Source organism: Camelus bactrianus, chromosome X, assembly GCF_048773025.1.
Source record: "Camelus bactrianus isolate YW-2024 breed Bactrian camel chromosome X, ASM4877302v1, whole genome shotgun sequence".
In the NCBI taxonomy this organism is placed as follows: Eukaryota; Metazoa; Chordata; class Mammalia; order Artiodactyla; family Camelidae; genus Camelus; species Camelus bactrianus.
In genome coordinates, this window is record NC_133575.1 from 40,590,781 (window position 1) to 40,611,961 (window position 21,181).

The 21,181-nt window shown below is 34.9% G+C and overlaps 1 protein-coding gene across 4 annotated transcripts in view; it reads left to right on the plus strand.

Moving 5' to 3' along the window:
* The window catches only part of PHKA1 (phosphorylase kinase regulatory subunit alpha 1), a 99,049-nt gene that overhangs the window by 69,959 nt on the left and 7,909 nt on the right, over positions 1 to 21,181 (plus strand). Inside the window, exons 17-28 of one of the 4 annotated variants that reach the window (XM_010973577.3) lie at positions 2,906 to 2,984; positions 4,746 to 4,912; positions 6,733 to 6,909; positions 8,621 to 8,712; positions 9,076 to 9,215; positions 10,304 to 10,460; positions 10,939 to 11,018; positions 12,197 to 12,275; positions 12,417 to 12,546; positions 14,687 to 14,788; positions 15,676 to 15,791; positions 15,921 to 15,959. In XM_010973577.3, the coding sequence (XP_010971879.1) occupies positions 2,906 to 2,984; positions 4,746 to 4,912; positions 6,733 to 6,909; positions 8,621 to 8,712; positions 9,076 to 9,215; positions 10,304 to 10,460; positions 10,939 to 11,018; positions 12,197 to 12,275; positions 12,417 to 12,546; positions 14,687 to 14,788; positions 15,676 to 15,791; positions 15,921 to 15,959 (1,358 nt within the window). The remainder of the gene's footprint in view (positions 1 to 2,905; positions 2,985 to 4,745; positions 4,913 to 6,732; positions 6,910 to 8,620; positions 8,713 to 9,075; positions 9,216 to 10,303; positions 10,461 to 10,938; positions 11,019 to 12,196; positions 12,276 to 12,416; positions 12,547 to 14,686; positions 14,789 to 15,675; positions 15,792 to 15,920; positions 15,960 to 21,181) is intronic. The other 3 variants (XM_010973578.3, XM_010973579.3, XM_010973580.3) reach the window with 3 other exon arrangements.

The following is a 21,181-nucleotide window of genomic DNA, read 5'->3' on the forward strand; positions in this document are numbered from 1 at the left end:
AGAGAAGAGGAAAAAGAATATGGGACTGAAAAAAGTATTCCAACTAATAATGGCTGAAAAAGTGGCAAAAAGCATAAACCTATAGATTCAGACAGCTGACAGAGTCCCAAACAGGATAAATCTAAAGAAACCCATGCCAAAATGCCTAATAATCAAACTCCTGAAAAATTAAAGAAAAAGAAAAATATCTTGAAAGCAGTAAGAGAAATGATACCTTGCCTATATGGTAAAAACAATTACAGTGACAACAGAGCTCATCAAAAACCCTGAAACAGAGGGAAGTGGCACAACAGTTTCCAAGTGCTGAAAAAAAAGAATTATAAACTAAGAATTCTGTATCTAGCAAAAGTGTACTTGAATAATAAAGAGGGGAAAAAACCTCAGGTGAAGGAAAACTAAATGAATTTTTCTGAAGGAGATCTGCTATAAAAGAATAGCTTAAATGAAGTTCTTGAAATGAAAAGGAAATAATACAAGGATAGAATGTCAGAACATTAAGAAAGAAAAAGAACACTGAAAAGAGTAAGAATATGGGTAAATATAATAGACTTTCTCCACTTCAGTTTTCTAAATTATGTTTGACATTTGAAGCAAAAATCATAACACTGATATGGTTCTCAAAGTATGTAGAGGAGATCTTTAATGCAGTTATAAATGGGGGGAGGTAAGGGACTAAAAAGGATATTTACACATAACTGGTAAAATGTTGAAACTAATAGACAGTGATATATGTATAATGCATGTTTGTATATATAATGTAATACCTAGAGTAACCACTAAGAAATCTATACAAGGAAATACAGTCAAAAACACTAAAGATAAATCAAAATGGAATTCTTGTATGTGTTTTAGAAGGCAGGAAAAAAAAGAGAAACAAACAGAAAACAAGTAAAATGGCAGTCTCATCCTTAACATATCAATAATGACATAAACTGCAAAAGGCCTAAGTACACCAATTAAAAGACTGAAATTAGCAGAGTAGACTTAAAAAATGATCCACATATATGCTGTCTCCATGAGATTCAGTTCAAATGTAGCAATGTTGGTAGACTAAAATAAAAAGAATGGAAAATTAATTATAAAAAAACTCAGAAGTGTCCACATTAATATCTGGTAAGGTAGACTTCAGAGTAAAGAGAAAAAATAGAGATAATAAAAATAATTTTTGGAACGAGAAAGGGGATAGAGCAACAGAAATGGAGGAGGCTTTAAAAATTGTAGAAGAATGCCAAGTACAATTTTGTAAATCTAGAAAAATTGACAAATTTTCTAGAAAAGTAAATAATATAAGAATAAGCTTAATAAGAAATATGTATAGAAGTATATGAGAAAATTATAAAACTAATAAAGAGCATAAAAGATTTTAATTACTAGAAGACATACCATGTTGCTAGATGGAAATACTTAATATTGAGAGGATGTCATTCTTATTATTCTATCAACTTAGTGAATTCCAAGTCAAAATAAAGACAAATTTTTATGAACAAACTGTATTTAAGTTTAAAATGGAATTGAAAATGTACAAGAATAATCAGATTTTTAAAAAAAACTAGAAACAACGAGAGAAGATAGATCCATTAGAATTATGATAATGATAAAGATAGCAATCCAAATAGTGGCAAAAGAATGTAAATACATTTGGGAAAATCATTTATTTAGGCCTGCTCCTTTATATTTTATGAAAAATTAAATTCTAAATAGATTAAAAAGCTAATAAGCAATAAGAAAACCCTATCAAGGTATTAAAAGAAAGTATGAGAGAATATTTTTGTGATCTTGGACTGAAGGAAGCTATACTTTGCAAGACACCAAAAAAAGAAAAGTTGACAAAGTTAAAAACATGAAAATCTAAATAAATCTTTTATGCAAAAACGAAGTGTGGTGGAATTTGAAAGATAAATAATAAAGTAAGTAAAGTATTTGCCATATATATGATAGAGAAGAGGGTAATAGTCACAAAACTAAAGAGTACTTGAAAATCAATTGAAAAGAAAAAGATAAACTGTTTAATAAAAACATAGGAAAGGGGCATGAACAGGAAATTCATAAAAGAAATACAAATGGACAGTATATACATGAAAACATGCTCAGTCTTACTAGTAATAAAATTAAAACGATGTCTTTTTAACATACCAGATAAACAAAGATTAAAAGGATTATTAATGCCATTGTTGTTAAAGGTGTGGGGAAATGATCACTTTCTATACTAATGGTTGAAATTAAATTGGCACAACTTTTCTAGTGTGCAGTTTGGCAGTCTAAAATTTTTAGTAAGTGTTCCCTTTATCCTAACAATTGTACTTATAGAATTTATCCTAAGGAAATGATGGACTAAGTGTGTCACAGTGTTGCTTATAGTAAAACAACAGTCTAAATGTCTACTATGGAATCATTTTTAACTTTTAAAAACGATAAATTAGAAAAAGTGAATCACCAAAGAGTAAGTGTAGTATGATCCCCTTCACATAAAGTTGGGTATTTGTTAGCCTTCTAAACATTTTTTATACCTCCACACATACACACACATAAACCAAGGCTCATTGGATGAGATAATGTATAAAATGTTCAGCACATTGCTTGGCATGTAACGTTCAGCAAATGGTTGCTGTTACTATTGTCAGCATTCAGTAGATATTACATATTCTGCCATCAGGCAATGTGCTAAGTACTTACAATAAATAAGATACTGTCTTTGAGGAACTCGTCTATTGGTCATTATCCCTTACCATTTCCCATTCTGCAATGTCATTGGCTCTCAGATGAATTGTTGAAATACAGGGTGGTCAATGAGGAGTGTCTCATTTGTACCATCACTGCCAGAATGTTGATTTGAAATAATTGAAAGAGCCTCCTTATTTCAAAGTTAAAACCATAAAGATTGTTTCAAAATTCTCTTCATTTCAAGATGAAGATGGAACTAGCTTGAATTCAAGTATCCTGGCAGCACTCCGAAAAATGCAGGATGGCTATTTTGGTGGGGCAAGGTAAGTGACTACTACATACTCTTTAGTGAAATGAAATGAAATTTAGGTAAAGTAATGATAGACTTGTGATGTCTTTTTTTGTATCTTTAACAACATATACCCGTCCTATTCAGAGGAGCGGGTGTTTGATAGATTGAATCAAGGAATTTAATATTACAGAAAAGGATTGGAATGTTTCCCCGCCCTGTTCTACACTCCATAAATTCAATGGACCAGAAAACTTACTCTGAAAGGAAGAAAGGAAGGGAAAGAGGGAGGGAGGAAAGTAGGTTACTAGACTATTCAATTTTGTCTGCTTTTCTTTTTTCTCTAAGTTTTTATATTGAAAATTTTCAAGTATACATAAATGTGCAAGAATCTTATTGAACACAATATACCCTCCCTCAAGACTCACCTGTGGTTAACATCTGTCCCACTTGTGTGTTTTCTCTCCCAATCCCTCCCTCCCTTCTTTTCTTGTACCTTTCACCCTCTCTCACACACACATATGTGCACACACAGACACACAACTGTGAGTTAGAGCACTTTTTGCTAAACTGTGTGAGAGTTAGTCAGAAATATCATGACTCTTCAATGCTAGATACATCAGTTTCTATCTTTTAAGAAAGAGGGCATTCTCATACATAACTACAATATAATCATCACACTCAGAAAATTTAATATGGATATGATACTATTATCTAATATGGAGTCCATATTCAGAATTACCTCATTGTCTCAATACTGTTTTCCCATAGCTTTTTTTCCTTCTCCAGATCCAATGAAAGATTACTCATGGACCTTTAGTCATTATATCTCCTTGATGCCTTTTAATCTAGAACAATTTCCCAGCCTTTTATTAATATTTTATGCTAATTTTCATTACAGTTTTGCAGAAGGAAGGTCAGTTATTTTGCAGAACATCTCTCAGTTCGATTAAAGTAGTATATTCCAGGTTTCTCCGTTATCCTTTCTCCAACAATCTTTGACCAAGTAGCTTTAGCTTCCATTGAATCAGATATTACTAATGGGGCTGTAAAATGATGATTCTGTGTTTCTAGCATTCTGTGTACATTTAATAGTTAGAATCCTTCTATAAAAAAGACCTTTCCCTTACCCACTTTTATTTTGTAGTTTTAGTGTCAGCATAGAATCATATATCTTTATTTTATTCTTATGTCACACTCCATTACATCATTTATTTCAGTGTTCAAATTTATCCAAGAACTGGCCATTGGAAGCCCCCTCAAGCTGACGTCTTTAGAAAATCAGTACTACTGACTTTCCCTTTGTGTTTAGGTTTTGCAATTGCCTTTATACATAGGGGAGGATATCACTTACAATCCACTATAATTCTTGAAATTTTCAGATATCATTTTCCTTTTCAAAATGGTCTTTTTGAGTATTTTTGAAAGTGATATGATGGATTTGTGATGATTTATCTTCATTCTGTCCTGGCTTCTCTTGTAGCCAGTGGAAATTTTTGCCAACTGTTTGGCATAATTAGCAACATAATATATGGCAGTGAAAGAAAGCAAAACTGATCTGCTTGCTGCTGGATTGTGAACCCATAATTGTAATCTTTATTAACATGGCACCCTAACCTATATTACACTACACCTAGGAGTGCTATAAAATTTCACTTTAACAAAATTGTACCAACATATAAACATTGGTAATCTGCCAATAGAACATTCCAGTTATCCTTTCTTTGCTGAACTGCGTTGTTTTAAAAAGGATTTCCTATGATTTTCTGTTTTCTGTTTACCCTCTAATTGTCAGGATTCAAACAGGCAAATTGTCAGAGTTTTTGACAACATCTTGCCGCACACATTTGAGCTTCATGGACCCTGGACCTGAGGGTAAACTGTACAGTGAAGATTATGAGGACTACGATAGTGAGCTAGTGTCTGGTGACTGGATGAATGGTTATGATTCAGCCAGTAATGGTAAGGAGGCTTCATAAAGACACTGGACTTGCCAGACAAGAATACAAAGTATTGTTGAGCATCCTCCTTAATATTTCTCACTGCCAGCAGTCTCACGCCTATTTAATACACTTAGATTTCTACTTTTGTTTGGCTTCACTTTTCATCCTTCTACTTACCTTTGGTTTCTGGTCTAATATCCCTGTGGTGATTATGGAGTATAGACTTGGACTATCCCTTACTAAGGTTAGGGAAGATTTCTCTCCTGGGTACATAAAATGGCTGGTGATGTCAAAATGGGAGGAAGCAATGGTGAGTGAGATATTCAATCAAGTATGTGGGAGGAAAACTAGACATATATACACTACTGCTTTTTGAAGTTAAAAAACATAAAAATATGAAATTCAATTAAAGATTTTTATATAGAATAAGACAGGGGCACATCAGAATCTCTAAAGAGGTCTACATAGTTTGAAAAAGCCTATCTGGTATACCTGTTGCTTTCCTATTACAAACTAAGTAAATAAAGCAGGATAAAATCTAATTGGCCTTGGGGAATACAAAGATGATACAGTGAGAAAGTATAATAGGGGCATAAATTTAAAATGGCTGAGAAACACCCTAAATTGTTAAGATACTGACCTAGGCAGGGCAGGCATTACATTATTTGAATCCTAAAGAGAGAAGGGCCAATAGGAGTGAATTATTCTTCTGGCTGTCTAAAACATGGCTTGCCTGTTTTCGTTGTCTGAGTATTTGACTGTTAGTCATATCTTAAGGCAGCCAATTTCTTTATCTTAAGAGTGGTGTGCTGGAGAGAAGAAAAATAAATTAGCTTTCCTTGGTGAGCTAGCAAGCATAATCTCATATACAATAAACCAACACAACTAGCAGTCAAAAGGACTGTTTTCTTGTTTGGGCTCAGCATTTACTCACATAAGTACCATTTCATTCACTTTGTTTTCATAAGATCTAAAATAGTGTGAATTTCTTTGTTGGAAGAGTACATTAAATACAAGATTATTTCCTGTTATCAGTAATAACCAAAGTCATGATACCTATGTTGGCATAAGCTGAAATATTTTGAAAACCAGACAAGACTGATCTTATATTGAGATTGTTTGCTATTCCATGGGTAGTTGTGATTTATATCTGTTAATTCTCATTCGCTTAGATTACTTTATGAAATATATCTCTTTAATGATATGTTTGACTAAATTTGGTATTATGCATTCTGAGTCATTTCCCCTCTCTGTGTTTACTCATTGGTGGCTTCACAATGGATGTGTCTATTTCTTGCCAGCCCTTCCTTGGGGAGAGTGCTTCTCTCCAAATTCTTCATAATCCTCCACTCAAGTGTCTAGATTGTGTTCAAGGTTATAATATTTGTCATTAGGATGTCACTGCCATTTGTGGAATCTGTCTGTTTTCAGCTAGACTCAATATTTAGTGGAAGATTTTTGCCCTTCCCTACAAGTCCCCACATACCAGTGAGACTCAAGGGGCCCTGTTCTACTCCTCCTCCACCACTACCATCACACACGTACGTAGATTATGAAGTGCTCCACCCGGCCTAAAATAAGCTCATACTACTTTTCAGGGGCCCTAACTTAACTCAACAAAGTTGAAGAACAGCTGGGTCTTGGTAAATGACCATAGTTTCTGAGTGGTAAAGCTATGAGATTGTGTAATGATTACAAACTTTTTTTCCCCCATGAACTGAAACAACCTATTTCTGGTGCTGTGTTGTGGGCACAGGAGCCAGTCATTCTGTCTGGTGGGGTAGATTGTGAAGTAACTAAAATGTTTATTTTTTCTCTCCCCTCCCCAACTAACTGCAGCTCGCTGTGGTGATGAAGTTGCTCGTTACTTAGATCACCTTTTGGCTCACACTGATCCCCATCCTAAACTAGCCCCTACCTCACAGAAGGGAGGGCTAAATCGGTTCCGAGCTGCTGTGCAAACAACCTGCGATTTAATGTCCTTGGTGACCAAGGCCAAGGAGCTGCATGTACAGAGTGAGTAATGCCATGACTCACTGGAGTCAGGAACAGGATGACGTGAAGCCCACGATGGGGGTGGGATAGTTATTACAGTGTAAGCAGGAACTTTGTTTTGTTCACTGCTTAATCCCCAGCATTTCAGGCAGGACCTAGAACATATTAGACACCCAGGTATTTGTAAAATTAATGAATTGGGTATAGTTTTGCTGTAACCAGTGCTATATAGTCTGGTTTAACCAGTTACACGGCAAGAAGAGACAGAACAAGAGACATGGAGCATATTCTGTTTTACCATCAAAGTATTAAAATATGGAAAGTATTTTTTTTCTCCTTTGGAAAAGTTACTAATTTGGAAGTAATTTTATTTAAAGATAAAGCATGGCAGACTATTACAAGGTAGCCTTGCAACAGAGAGGGAGATATTCTCCCTTAGGTAAGCTGTATCTGGTTCCCTTGGACCAGCTGCAACTTACACAGTCTGTTGTTCCAACAGTATAGAGCTGTATTTGTCAACTACAGTACTCATTCTTCAGCAACTTTGCCATTCTCCTCCCCATGACCACTACCCTCCTCCTGTAGTATTTGCAGTGGAGGATGTCTTTTCTACTACACATTGCCAGTTGTAGACATGATTCCTAAGAGTGTCTAGTGCCTCTATGGTAGCTGCATAGGAAGGGACAGAAGGGCTCCTTGGCCACACACCTAGCGGACCTAAATGTTAACATTTCACAGATAATGAGAATGATCGAGATGCATGCTCTTACTGTCTAAAACTTTATTGATCACTACTAACCAAAGATATTAAACATGACCCTTGGGGAATCATTTAACATTTAGAATAGGAAAAAGCTTAGCATACAGAGCCTTTGCGTATGCTTCCTTGACAAAGGGCTTATGCAGAGATCAGCTTTATTAAGTTATACTTATAGATTGTGAAGGGGAATTTGAGCTTCACTCCCAGCCCTGCTACTTACTTGCTTGAACAGTTACTTGAGCTCTGTATCTCTCTTTCTGTATCTGTAAAATGGCAAAAATGACAAGAGAGTCTCTCCTTAGAGGTTATGGTAAGTATTTCAACAATGAACTGTGAGTAAAAATCTTAGAAATATCTCAAAGTTGGTCAGCCAGTACCTTTTTTGATTCCCTAGATATGAGCACCCATTATTGGGGGGGAGGTGGTAATCAGGTTTGTTTTTTGTTTGTTTGCTTGTTTGTTTATTTATTCATTAATGGAGGTACTGGGGATTGAACCCAGGACCTTATGTATGCTAAGCATGTGCTCTACCACTGAGCTATACCCTCCCCCTCATCTATTTATTTATTCTTGAGGAGATCCAACTGCTAGAAGCCAGATACTCTCCTAGATGAGTCCAGAAAATATAAAATATAACTGGATTCTTTCTATTATACATGATATTCTATTAAAGTACCAGTAATAGCACCACTGTGGTATTGATTACATTCGTAGAATTTAGTATCTTGTATGTCCAGCTGACACTACAATTCTAGATATTCCATTCAAAATATGTTTATTGATTGATTGAACATTCTTTGATTTATCTGACATTCCTATTTCTTTTCTTTGATATTCCCAAGAAAGGATAAATGTCTTATTCTCGTTCTGTAAAGAACCAACCCATATGTAACTTCACTGTTGAGGTCAACTGTGCATTTTTAATAGTATCCTAATTATCTAAGCTTTCCCATAAATGTCAACCTCTTGCAGATGTTCACATGTATCTTCCTACAAAGATATTTCAGGCTTCCCGGCCTTCATTCAACTTACTTGACTCACCTCACCCCTCGCGAGAGAACCAGGTAAACTTTCGCACGAGGTATTTCTATCAGCTTTTTGCAAAACTGCCATCCTTACAGAAAATAATAGAACTAGCCATTATGGCTTCTGCTAGTAACTGGTGGTAGGCAAAATGCTACCCTGGTGAAGATATATGGCCTTTTTAGCTCACTTTTTAAATGGGGAAGTTCTTCTCATCAGGCTTTAAGAAAACTAGATTGCCATATCATACATTCTGAAGGATTCATTGTTTCGGCTTTACTTTTCATCAAAATTTAGGGAACTCTCACAGAAGAGTTTCATAGATGAAAAGATCAATACTCCAGGGCATTATTTAAGGTGAGCACTTGTGGACTTTCTTTTTTTTATCTTTTCTCAAACTAAAGGGTCCCTCTGTTCGTGTAGAAATACATCTTCCTAGAAAACAGTCTGGGGAAGTGGACTTCAAAGCACTGGTTTTACAGTTGAAGGAGACCTCCAGCTTACAGGAGCAAGCTGATATCCTCCACATGCTGTATACTATGAAGTAAGTGATGGGTATGATCAGCCTAGTTTCCTGTTCATGTAGAAAGGCAGTAGAGCATAGTAAATATAGCACAGCTTTGGAGTCTCACTGATAAACGGATTTGAATAGTTTTACAACCTACCCACTGTGTAACTTCAAAGTCTCAGTTGTCTTTATTTATAAAATTTGGATTATGTCTACCTCAGAATTGTTGTAAAGATTAAACAAGATCTCTAATATAACTCCTGGTACATAGTAAGTGACTAAAAACATAACCATTACAGGTTTCTGTATATTAGTTTTGTATCTTGCAACTTTACCGAATTCATTGATGAGTTCTAGTAGTTTTTTAGTGGAATTCTTTACATATTAGGGAAATTGGCCTACGAATTTGTCCTATGACTTTGCTTATAATGGTTTTTGCATTAAAATTTTTATTGTATATATATTGTATGTACACATACTAATATATATATATCAGTCTTTTCTTTTATGGCTTCTTGTATATAGTTCACATTTAAAAAGTCCTTTTGCCTCCAAAATTATGAAATAGTTCTCCCATATTTTTTGTAGTACCTTAACATTTAAATTTGATACATTTGGAGTTTTGGTATACAGTGTGAGGCATGGATTCAACTTTTTTTTCAAAAGCTACTTGATTGTCTTAACATCATTTAATAAATGATTTACCTTTATCATATGTTAAATTCCCAATTTCATAGCACTTTATATGTCTTTTATGGTACTTCACAGTTGAGTTGTGCTGTAGTAACTTTTGAAACAATGTATATGTATCCTTTAAAAATAAGCAAACATTTTTCTTACTTCTTCATTAGTTCTTTGACTTTTAATTTCAGCACTTTGAAGCCCATTAAGAGGATAAAAGTATGCATTTTGTCAAAACATAGTTGAAACTAAAATTTATTCTTGTCTAGGTATCTGGCTTTCAGGACTGACTATTAATCATAGTTTTACAAGAATTCATAGTAAATAACATTCATTTCCTAATAAGAGAGATCTATCAAAAACAGGCATATCCATTATAACACAAAAGATTGTTGCCTGTAGCTTTACTTACACTTAATTTAGGCCTGTCTTTAACATTCCAGAGGACCTGAGTGGGACACTGGATTGTATGATGAAGGGAGTGCGACAGTCAGAGAGCTTCTTACTGAACTATATGGCAGAGTTGGAGAAATTCGCCACTGGGGCCTGATCCGATACATCTCTGGAATTTTAAGGAAGAAGGTGGAAGCGTTGGATGAGGTACCTACTGTAAATTCTTCTTGAATTGATACCAAATCTAAATGGAGGTGCTTTTTGAAAATTGGTTTCCACAGCTGTTTTTTAAGGCAACCACCACAACCTCTAATCATTTGAGATGTTGTTTTTCCCACATAAAGTTCCTGATATTCAGGTAGCTCTTTTTTTATGAATGTCAAATATATACTACTGAAGCATATAAACTGTAGACTTGTAGAGGTGTTATACACTATAAGAATTGTAGATCTTAAGAATGAATTTATACTAGGCTAAAAGTTCCTACCTCTTAGGAAATAAAGATACCTCATTGTTGCTTCCTAGAAATCCCTCTTTTCTGATTTTCATGGCATTTCCTGAGGAAAAGTTTCGTATGTCATTAAGTTAAGGGGGAGCAAAGCTTTCTAGGCTAAAAAGAGGCATTTTCATGGAAATCTGAGATATTATATAGACAAGATAATACTGTTATACTTTTTCTTCTTAGGCCTGCACAGACCTTCTGTCCCACCAGAAACATTTGACGGTGGGACTCCCTCCAGAACCTCGAGAGAAGACCATCTCTGCGTGAGTATGCTTTTTGGTTAAGTTTGATCAAGCTTCTCTGAGACTTTCAGGAGCTATATGGACTGACCACAGTTCTCTTGTCCTAATCTTAAATGGATGATAACATCCTACGTATGTGAGCTTCTGTCAGAGACAGTGTGAGAATGTTGGTAATGACAGGACATGAGTAAATGAAAGCGAAAATTCACAGGGAATAGTACCCAAATGTATTTTGTTCTTTGGGGTTTTTTTGTTTGTTTGTCTTTTGTTTTTACTTGTTGGCTTTCCCAAAAAAAAAAAATAAAATAAACAGGGCAACTGGAATTAGCACCCACAAAAAATCAGCTATACTCCAGACTTTGTTCTAGACCTTTTTTCTTAGCTTATAGATGGCTGTTTTCTCTTTTTATCTCTTCACATTTCTTCTCTCTGTGTGTGTCTCTTTGTCCAAATTTCTTACTTATATAAGGACACCAGTCATATTAGGTTAGGGCTCACCCAGTGACCTCACTTTAACTTAACTACCTCTGTAAAGACCCCATCTCCAAAAAAAGTCACACTCTGAGGTATAGGAGCCAGGATTTCAACATAGGAACTTTGAGGGAACACAGTTCAACCCATAACACCTTACTCCTGGCAAACAGAACCTTTTGTTACAAATCAGATTAATTTTGTGACTGCTGCGGGCAATCCAAAAGAAGATGGCATGCTCCATTCCCCCAGAGTGCTAAGTATCAACAGGAGAGTCAGAAGTATGGGAGGAGGTGTGCATATGTGTGTGTCTGTGTGTGTGTAAACTGATGAAACTATAAAAAATCAGTATAATGTTATAAAGTGTGACTCTAAAGTAATAAAATGACTCCCAAAAGGCACAGCTTAAACTTAGCTTATTACTTTCTAGTCATAATAGTTATTTGTCAAATGTTAAGAATTAACCATGAAAAACTGGTCTGGAAGGACATTATGGGGTGAGTTTTAAATACAGTTTTGAAGGAGAAGGGCAGTCCAGGCTCAAAGAGGAGATAGTAGAGCTCTCCTGAGTTGACCTGAGCCAGAGTGCTTCGGGGGAGGCAATGAACTTTGAAGACTGCTCGGTAATGATGAGATGTTGAGACTTGGGAGGAACATTTTTATTTTCTCAATATATTTAGATTTAAGTAGTTGCAGAACTTTGTCTTTCTTTACTATCCTCTTCTTAGACCTCTGCCCTATGAAACACTCACTCAGCTGATAGATGAAGCCAGTGAAGGGGACATGAGCATTTCAATTCTTACACAGGTGAGCAGAATTATAAAGCCTAATCTGGTGACTGATATTTAAAAGTTTGTCTTCAAGTTGATCTGGCAATTTCTGAAGACCAGAAAATAGGCCTTGTGAGACAAGGGGCATGATTTTTGTCTGTCCTCATTCCACCCACAGGAAATAATGGTATATCTAGCCATGTATATGCGAACTCAGCCTGGCCTCTTTGCTGAAATGTTTCGACTTCGAATTGGTCTGATCATACAAGTTATGGCAACAGAACTGGCCCACTCCCTTCGATGCTCAGGTACTCAATTTAGTAACTATTTGAGGCAGAATTCACTTTTAATGTAGGTCTATTGAGTTTTGAATCAGGAGGGAAAGGAAGCTGAAACACTTATCAGTAGCTCAGAAGTTGCATTTAGCAATCTTGTTCCCATGTTAATCTCTGTACAAGTCAAGGGACTGCTATGACAGATTTATATATTAGTTCTCAACTTCAAAATTCCACCTCTTGGGGGCTCTGCACACCAAATTACATTCCTACTAACTCCTAGAGTGATTTGAGGCATGCATCAAACTTACTGTGACAGACTGTGGTCAATTCTGATTCAGGCAGTGTAGCTTCTGGCCACCAGAATGAGAGTCACCACATCAGTTTGATTATAGTGTCAGTATTCTGTCTAGTCAACATCAGGATCAAATAAAGGAAGGCAGTATTTCTATTAATATTTATCTGACAGGACTCTTTTTGAAATTAACTATGTATATATTTGGCAAGATAACCGTTTTAGTTAGAAGAATAGCTGGGGCCTGTGAAAGGGGTAGTGTAGAATTGTGTAAAGCGTTGGTGGCGGGACCCCATGGCGTGACTATTTTTCCTATTGGTATTTGTTTGATTTCAACAAGAATGTCAAGATAATAGAGATAGGGGTTGCATACAAAAATAAAATCACAGTTGCAAAACTCAATTTTAGCCATTGTTTCAGTTAAATTTACCTAAGAGGGTTTTAACTGAGCTGTTAGCAAGGAGCTAAATTTATTGGTTTGACTCTAACCTAAATTACATGAAATAATTTATATTTAAATAACCCTTTAAAGGAAGAAAGTTAATGATTATTTTATACCTACCATATGCCAGACACTGTACTTTTTGTTTTATATTAGCATATATTATCTCATTTAATCCTTACAGCAACCCTCTAGAGAAGGTATTTTTATCTCACTTTTACCAATAAAGAAATTCAAACTCAGAGAGGTTAATAACTTGCCCATAGTTACATAGCTAGTAAATAGTTGAATTTGAGTGGGTCTGCCTGATTCCAAATGATTTCCAACTCAGCACATTGTTAGATTACATGTATTGTGTATGTGTATGTGTGTGTGTGTGTATATATATATATATATTTATATGTATATATGTGTGTTTATATATATATATATATATATATATATATATATATATATATATATATATATATACTCTAGCTTTGGTATCAAGGGATGTTTTATGAGGGTCTGATTATTCAATAATAAACTTTGACAAGGAATAAATCCCCAAGCATTTTTCACTTTTCCCTAATTGCCTGTTATGGATTTTTTTCTTGTGGATTCATCAAACCATGGCTATTTATTTCTTCTAGGATAAAGTCAAGATCCCTGGGTCTGATACTCAAGACCTTCAACAGTCTGGCGTCTACCTCCTACTTCAACAGTACTTCCCACTAATTTTATCAATCCCCATCCTTGGAGATTGATGTTTCCTCTGATTTCCAAAGCATTTATTATCTATACCTGTATACCTCACTTAATATAGCCATGCCATGTTTTATTGTTGTTTGTCTTGTTTACATGTCCAATCTCTCCCAAATAGTTGGTCAGTCTCTTAGGGTCAAGTACCCTGTCATACCTGTTTGTACTAACATTGCTTAAAATCATGACTTACATGTAGTAAACTCTTAAGTGTCTAATAATGTTGATGAGCAAGTTGAAATTATCTTCTCAATATTCTTCGTAATTTCATGAATTCATATCCATTCTCTTTTTAAATCTCTATATATCCAGACTGGGAGGTTTTGATTATTTTAGTCCATCTTCATATATACATCCATTGCCTTTCTCTGACTGGTTTCCAGTTGCACTGTTCTCCTTTCATTCTTCCCACTTTCAAATAAAGATTCTACTGAGTACCCTAATGATGTGGAAGAGGGATGAAGAAGAAATCAAGGACCTGGTTAATCCATAAACTGGATAATCAGTCCTTAAATTATTAAGACTCTGTTGCAGCATGAATGCCTAGGCAGTATGGTGCTGGAAATTTATTTTGTAACTCTGTTCTTCCGATCAAGTGACTCAGAAATTCTAAGCCAGAAAGGAAATAGAGAAAAATAGGGTGAGAATGGAAGGCTAATTAGAAATCCCTCTGTCCTAACATTTCTGCTGACTAGCTGAGGAAGCCACAGATGGCCTGATGAATCTCAGTCCTTCAGCCATGAAGAACCTCCTGCATCACATTCTCAGTGGCAAGGAGTTTGGAGTGGAACGAAGTGGTAAGGTTGAATAACTGCACGTCCATTTCTGAGTGTTTGTTTTAAGTGTCTCATTGATTTTAAAATGTTTTTATTGTATCAGAGGAATTTTCCCCCAAATAAATAGAACCCCAGTATATGAAACAAAACCACTAAAACCAAAACTGTCTTCTGGAATAAGATTTGGAAACCACTGTGTGTCCTTTTTTCCTTAAATGATACATCAATTAAGTGGATTATTACCATGTTTTGTTTTGGACTGTTTTATACTTTCCCTTACATTATCCTGTCTCTACTTTAGGCTAACTAGCAACCTGTATCATCTGAAATTTTCTTGTATTCTAGTTGTCAATAATTCAGTAGCACTTAACAGTGGTGTGTGTATGCGTGTGTGTGGCTGCTGCAGTACTTCTGATGTATCCTTCACCTTTAAATTCAAATACGTCTAGGGGTCTATCACAAATTAGTCTTACACCTGCACTTGGTGGTTTGGCAGTGGTATTTGGTATCAAGCACCTAAAATATCAAAGCAAATGAAAAGGGTTATCTCTCATCCTTAACTTTTAGACTTGGAATAAATAAATATATAATGTCAGATGGATAAAGAAAGTTATAAAGTAGTGTTCCTCAAGCCTTAATTGTTCATAAGAATCACCTGGGGATCTTGCTAAAATGCAGGCTTTGATTCAGTAGGTCTGGAATTTGGCCTAAGATTCTGACAAGCTTCTAGGTGATGCTGAAGCTGCAGACCTGTGGACCACACTTTGAACAGCAAGGTTATAGTTGATTGTTTTTTTATTATTATTAACATAAAAGGAGGATATGCATCTAAGTCTTGAACTTGGTGGAGAAAAGAAACTGAACCTGATTCTCCTCCCTCTTTCTCTTTAATCTATCATGCTGTATAGTTCGCCCCACTGATTCAAATATCAGCCCTGCTATTTCTATCCGTGAGGTTGGTGCTGTTGGAGCAACCAAACCAGAACGAACTGGGATCATGCAGTTAAAAAGTGAGATAAAGCAGGTAAGTTACTACTTGGGAAATGAGCTGGGATGTTGTCATGTTTAAGAACATTCTTTTTGAATCAGACTTTGTTAAGATCATGTATTTTGTTTCATACCCTGAATTTAATTTGAGCCATTTATTTTTCAGGTGGAATTTCGTAGACTGTCTATCTCAACTGAGAGTCAGGTGAAATAAATAGGGATTCTTTAACATAAATTAACCTGCCTTTAGTTGTATAAAACATGCATGAGCTCATGGCCTTTTTACAAATAAGCCACAAAGTAGCTTGTTTGAGTCTCCTTTATAACAATCATTCTATAGACAGCGTTCCTTTTCCCAGACCAAACTATTTTGATAATTTTAGGAGGAAAGTAATTTGTTCTTGATGGCAAGAAATTGAAACCTTGAGTTCCTTTTGTTAGGATTAACATGTAATTTTAGAATTAATTTTCTTTATGAAATGGCTTAGATTTCATACTTTTAAGAACCAGTCTAGGTGAAGGCTTTTTTAAAAATCTATTTTCAGTTATTGACCTGAAATTAGATTTTTATCATTGTCATGATAGAGGTATACGAAAAGTGTTGTGGACACAAAGAGGAAAAACATCTAAGTCGATCTGGGAGTTTGTGGGAGTCACGAAACATCATATTGTAGCCTCTTACTCATTTTTCCCTGCAGATGAGAATAAATGAGTTACTATGTTATACAAAGAAATAGTTAATACAAACTTCTATAGTTCCTTTCAAAACTCTGGGAAATCATTGATTTCAAATTCTTTTCATGAAAAGCTTAAAACTACTCCTCCTGCTTTCAAAAATAGACTTATGCTAGCTTACAGTATTAAAGCATGTCCGGAAGAAGAGAGACGAAATGAAAATTTTGTTTGTTTATTTGTTTATTTGTTTGTTTTAAGTGTTAGAAACCACTCAGAAGAAGAATGAGCCAATGCTTGAAGTTTAATTTGAAGTGAACTTAATTTGAGTATACTTATCAGATACCCTTCCACATTTATATTATGCAAGGGCAAGGACAGAATGGAGTAAGAAAGAGCCTTGTGATAGAAAAATGTTCACTTTACAGGTGTTTTCCCAGACAATTTGGAAAGTTTGAACATTTCCTATCTGAAAGGTGAAAGAACATTTCATAAGAGTTAAACTGATATTCTTCCTAAACAGTCCTTTTTTTTTTTTTTTTTTTGGTTGACAGTGATTGGCTAAATACTTTGTAGTTGTTGTTTATAGTCTCACAGTATTACTTACAAGTTCACTATATGTTTAGAACTTGAAGTCCATGTTCCTAGCTAGATTAATATGATATGAAGGACTTGACCTACCTAGCTATATCATTTAATTTTTTTTTGTACACATTCACTATCTATAGGACTTCAAGAAAGGCAAAATTGTTAGGAGTATAATTTAGAGGATTGAGAGCTTAAATTTTCATTGCTTTCTTATTTCTAAATACTGATTTTCCCCCCTCACCTACCTGTCTGGTATTTTGTATTGTTCTAAGCCCTTTTCTCTACCACTCACCAATATCCTCTTTTCTGATTATGGGAAAAAATACTTTTAAAGGTAGTTTTATTTATTTTACTCTTTACCATGACGTCTAGAGTTAGGCTGTTTCAATCAGCTTTTTTAATGATAACATGCTGGCTAGTTACTTGAATAGTCTGTAATTTTACTGTACTAATAACTTTTAAAAACCCAAATAAGAGTTGTCTTGCCTCAACCCTTTTAAAAATTTACTTTCTCAAGTTTTTTTTCATAACCAATGGTGGTCATCCTCTGGGTATAGATTTGATGTTACCATCTTTTCTGGTAACCGCTGCTATCTTATGTTATATACCATTCACAAGTGCTTTGAATATGCTGTTATATACATCATGACATATACTGATCGAAAAGAAAAACAAAATGAATCAAAAAGTAAAATTTTATACTTATAAATTAATTTCATGTATAGGGGTAAAAACTTTCCATTTCTTTTCCAAAAATGCAGGAGAGGGAGTTCAACTCCCCATTTTCATTTCAGAAAACAAAATTCAATTTAATAAGTATTTATTTTTTAAGTATCTGTTTATTCATTTATTCTTTCAACTAATATAATTAATTGCATGCATACTGTGCACCAGACACTGTACCAGAAAGCATCAGTATACCCTGGGAACTTCCTAGAAATGTAAAATATTGGTTCCCACCCTAGACCTACTGATTCAGAAAGGCTGGAATGAGGCCCAGCAGTCTGTGTTTTAATAAGCTTTCTGGGTGATTCTGATGCATTTTTAATTTTGAAAACCACTGGGATACTTATTCTTCTGATTATTAATTCATTTATAAATATTGAATGCCAATTTTGTACCAGGCACTGGAAATACAGTAGTGAACAAAACAGATGTGGTCCTTGCCTTCATGAATCTTACAGTTTAGGAAGACTGACCTCTGATTTAGTTTCCTTGGTTTAAATCATTGTTACATAAAGGCCTATGATTTCAGGTCTCTTAGGCTGAAGAGATTAAGGCCAGATGACCATCAAACAAAAAACGGAAAACTATTGGAAATAATATTGGTATTTCTGTTGACCTTAACCAAGAATATACCCTGTAATGAATTTGTATAGTATGACTTGGCCAACTTTATCATATCCACATTAATAAAGGAAGACAGAAGCATAGAGGTGAAATTGATCTAAAAGCTCAGAACTTGATTTTGGTTTTGGAAGAGTCTGAATAGCCTTTGTGGTTTGACTCCACTCTCAGCAGCCTAGGATCTTGATGGTAGAGATGAAGACAACGAAGAGAAATCAAATGGCAGTTCATCTACTTGGTACATCAGTGTGATAGTCACTGGCCAATAAAAATGTCCTAGGGTGTGTTTCTCTTTTACATAGCTACGGTAATATAGGGATTTGGCCCAACTAAAATGTGAGAAGTTCTTTTCTCAGAAAATATTTCTATTATCTTCTTTTTATTTTGTATTTATTTCTGAATCTAAACTGTCAAAGAACTGCTTTCCCCAATGTATTTCATCCTTTACTTGTATAAGTTTTTCAAAGTTCATTACATTGTAGCATGTATCCATATTTCATTCCTTTGTATTGCTGAACAGTATCTTATTATATTGATATGTACCACATTTTATTTATCCATTCATCAGTTGATGAACATCTGGGTTGTTTCTGGTTTTTGGCTATTATGAATAACACTGCTATGAACCTTTATGTATAAGTTTTTGTTTGGACATATGTTTTTATTTCTCTTGGATATACATCTGGGAGAGGAAGTGCTAGGTCATTTGGTAACTATGTTTAGCATTGTGAGGAACTGCCAAATTGTTTTCCAAACGGACTGCACCATTTTACATTCCCACCAGCAATTTATGAGAGTTCCAGTTTCTTCATATCCTCGTCAGTCCTTTCTATTGTTATCTTTTTCATTCTAGCCATTTTAGTGGATATGAAGTGGTATCTCATTGTGGTTTTGATTTGCATTTCCCTAATGGCTTACGATATTAAATATCTTTTCATGTGCCAGTTGGCTATTTGTTTATCTTCTTTGGAGAAATGTCCATTCAGATCCTTTGCCCATTTGTTACTTGGGTAATTTGTCTTTTTTCTTGTTGAGTTGTAAAGGTTCTTTATATATTCTGGATTCAGGTCCCCAAATGTTCTTTATGTATTCTGGATGTAAGTCCCTTATCAGATATGTGATTGGTAAATATTTCTTCCCATTCTAGGGGTTGTCTTCTCACTTTTTTTTTCCTTCAGAGAATATCAGCCACAGAATCTACTTTCTTGATAGTGTCATTTGAAGATCAGAAGTTTTTAGTTTTGATGAAATCAATTTACCTAATTTTTCTTTTAGTATCATATCTAAGAAGCCTTTGCCTAGCTCAGGTTCACAAAGATTTATTCCTATTTTTTAAGAGCTTTGTAGTTTTAGCCTTACAATTAGGCCTATGATTATGTTTCTGGGTTCCCAAGACCACCCCCAGGTTAAATGATTCACTAAGAGGACTCACAGGAATAAGCATATAGTTGTACTCAAAGCTATGGTTTATTACAGCAAAAGGATACACAGCAAAATCAGCAAAGGGAAAGGTACCTTGAACAAAGTCCACGGAAAACAGTTATGAGCTTCTTGAGTACTCTCCCAGTGGAGTCACACAGGATGTGCTTAATTCTCCGTGCAATGAGTTGTGACAACATGTATGAAATACTGTCAACCATGGAAGCTCATTTAAGACTCAGCACCCAGGATTTATATTGGGTGCTGATCACATAAACAGCATCTGTCTGGCATGTAGCAAAACTCCCAGAGGGAAAGCAAGTGTTCAGCATAAACCATAGAGTTTGCACAATTTAGGCACTGTAAGCCACTGTTACCAATTCTGGGAATGGTAGGAACCTTCTAAAATCCAGGTTTCCAAATGGCAGCCAAGGGCCAGTCTTATAAGCAGGCCTTTCCAAGAATAGCACTTCTAGCCTGCTGTGTTAACTCTTTTCTGTACATAACCCATTTGGGCTTAATTTTTGTCTATTGTGTGAAGTAGAGAGTCCAATTTAATTCTTTTGCATGTGACTGTCCAGTTGTTCCAGCACCATTTCTTGGAAAGACTATCTTTCCTCCATTTAATTTTCTTGACATTCTTGTTAAAAATTATTTGACAACAATGTAATGGTTTATTTCTAAACTCCCAATTTTATTTTAGTAATCTACATGCCCAGTCTCTGTCTCTATGACACAGTCTTGATTATTGTAGCTTTACAATAAATTTTGAAATTGGGATTTGTGAGTCCTTCAACTTTGATCTTCTTTTTTTAAGATTGTATTAGCTATCATGGGGTCCCTTGAATTTCCATATGAATTTTAGGATAAACTTGTCAATTTCTGCAAAGAACCCAGTGGAATTTTGATAAAGATTATATTCAATCTGTAGGTCAATTCCAAGATTATTGCCATTTTAACAATGTTAAGACTTCTGATCCATGAAAATAGGATTTCTTTCTATTTATTTAGGTCTTTAATTTCTTTCAATATGTTTTGTAATTTTCAGAGTATATGTTTCATACTTCTATTATATTTATTCCTAAGTATTTTATTCTTTTTAATGCTGTTTTAAATGGAATTGTTTTCTTAATTTCATTTTCAGATTGTTGATTGCTACTGTTTAGAAATACAATTATTTTTGTATATTGATCTTACATCATGCAACCTTACTGAACTCATTTATTAGTTCTAATTGTTTTTTAGTGAATTCTTTATATACAAGATAATGTCATCTGTAGATGATTTTCCACTCTGAATGACTTTTATTTCTTTTCTTGCTCAATAACCCTGGCTAGAGTCTCCAGTACAATGCTGAATAGAAGTAGCAAGATCAGAACATCTTTGTCTTGCTCTTATCTT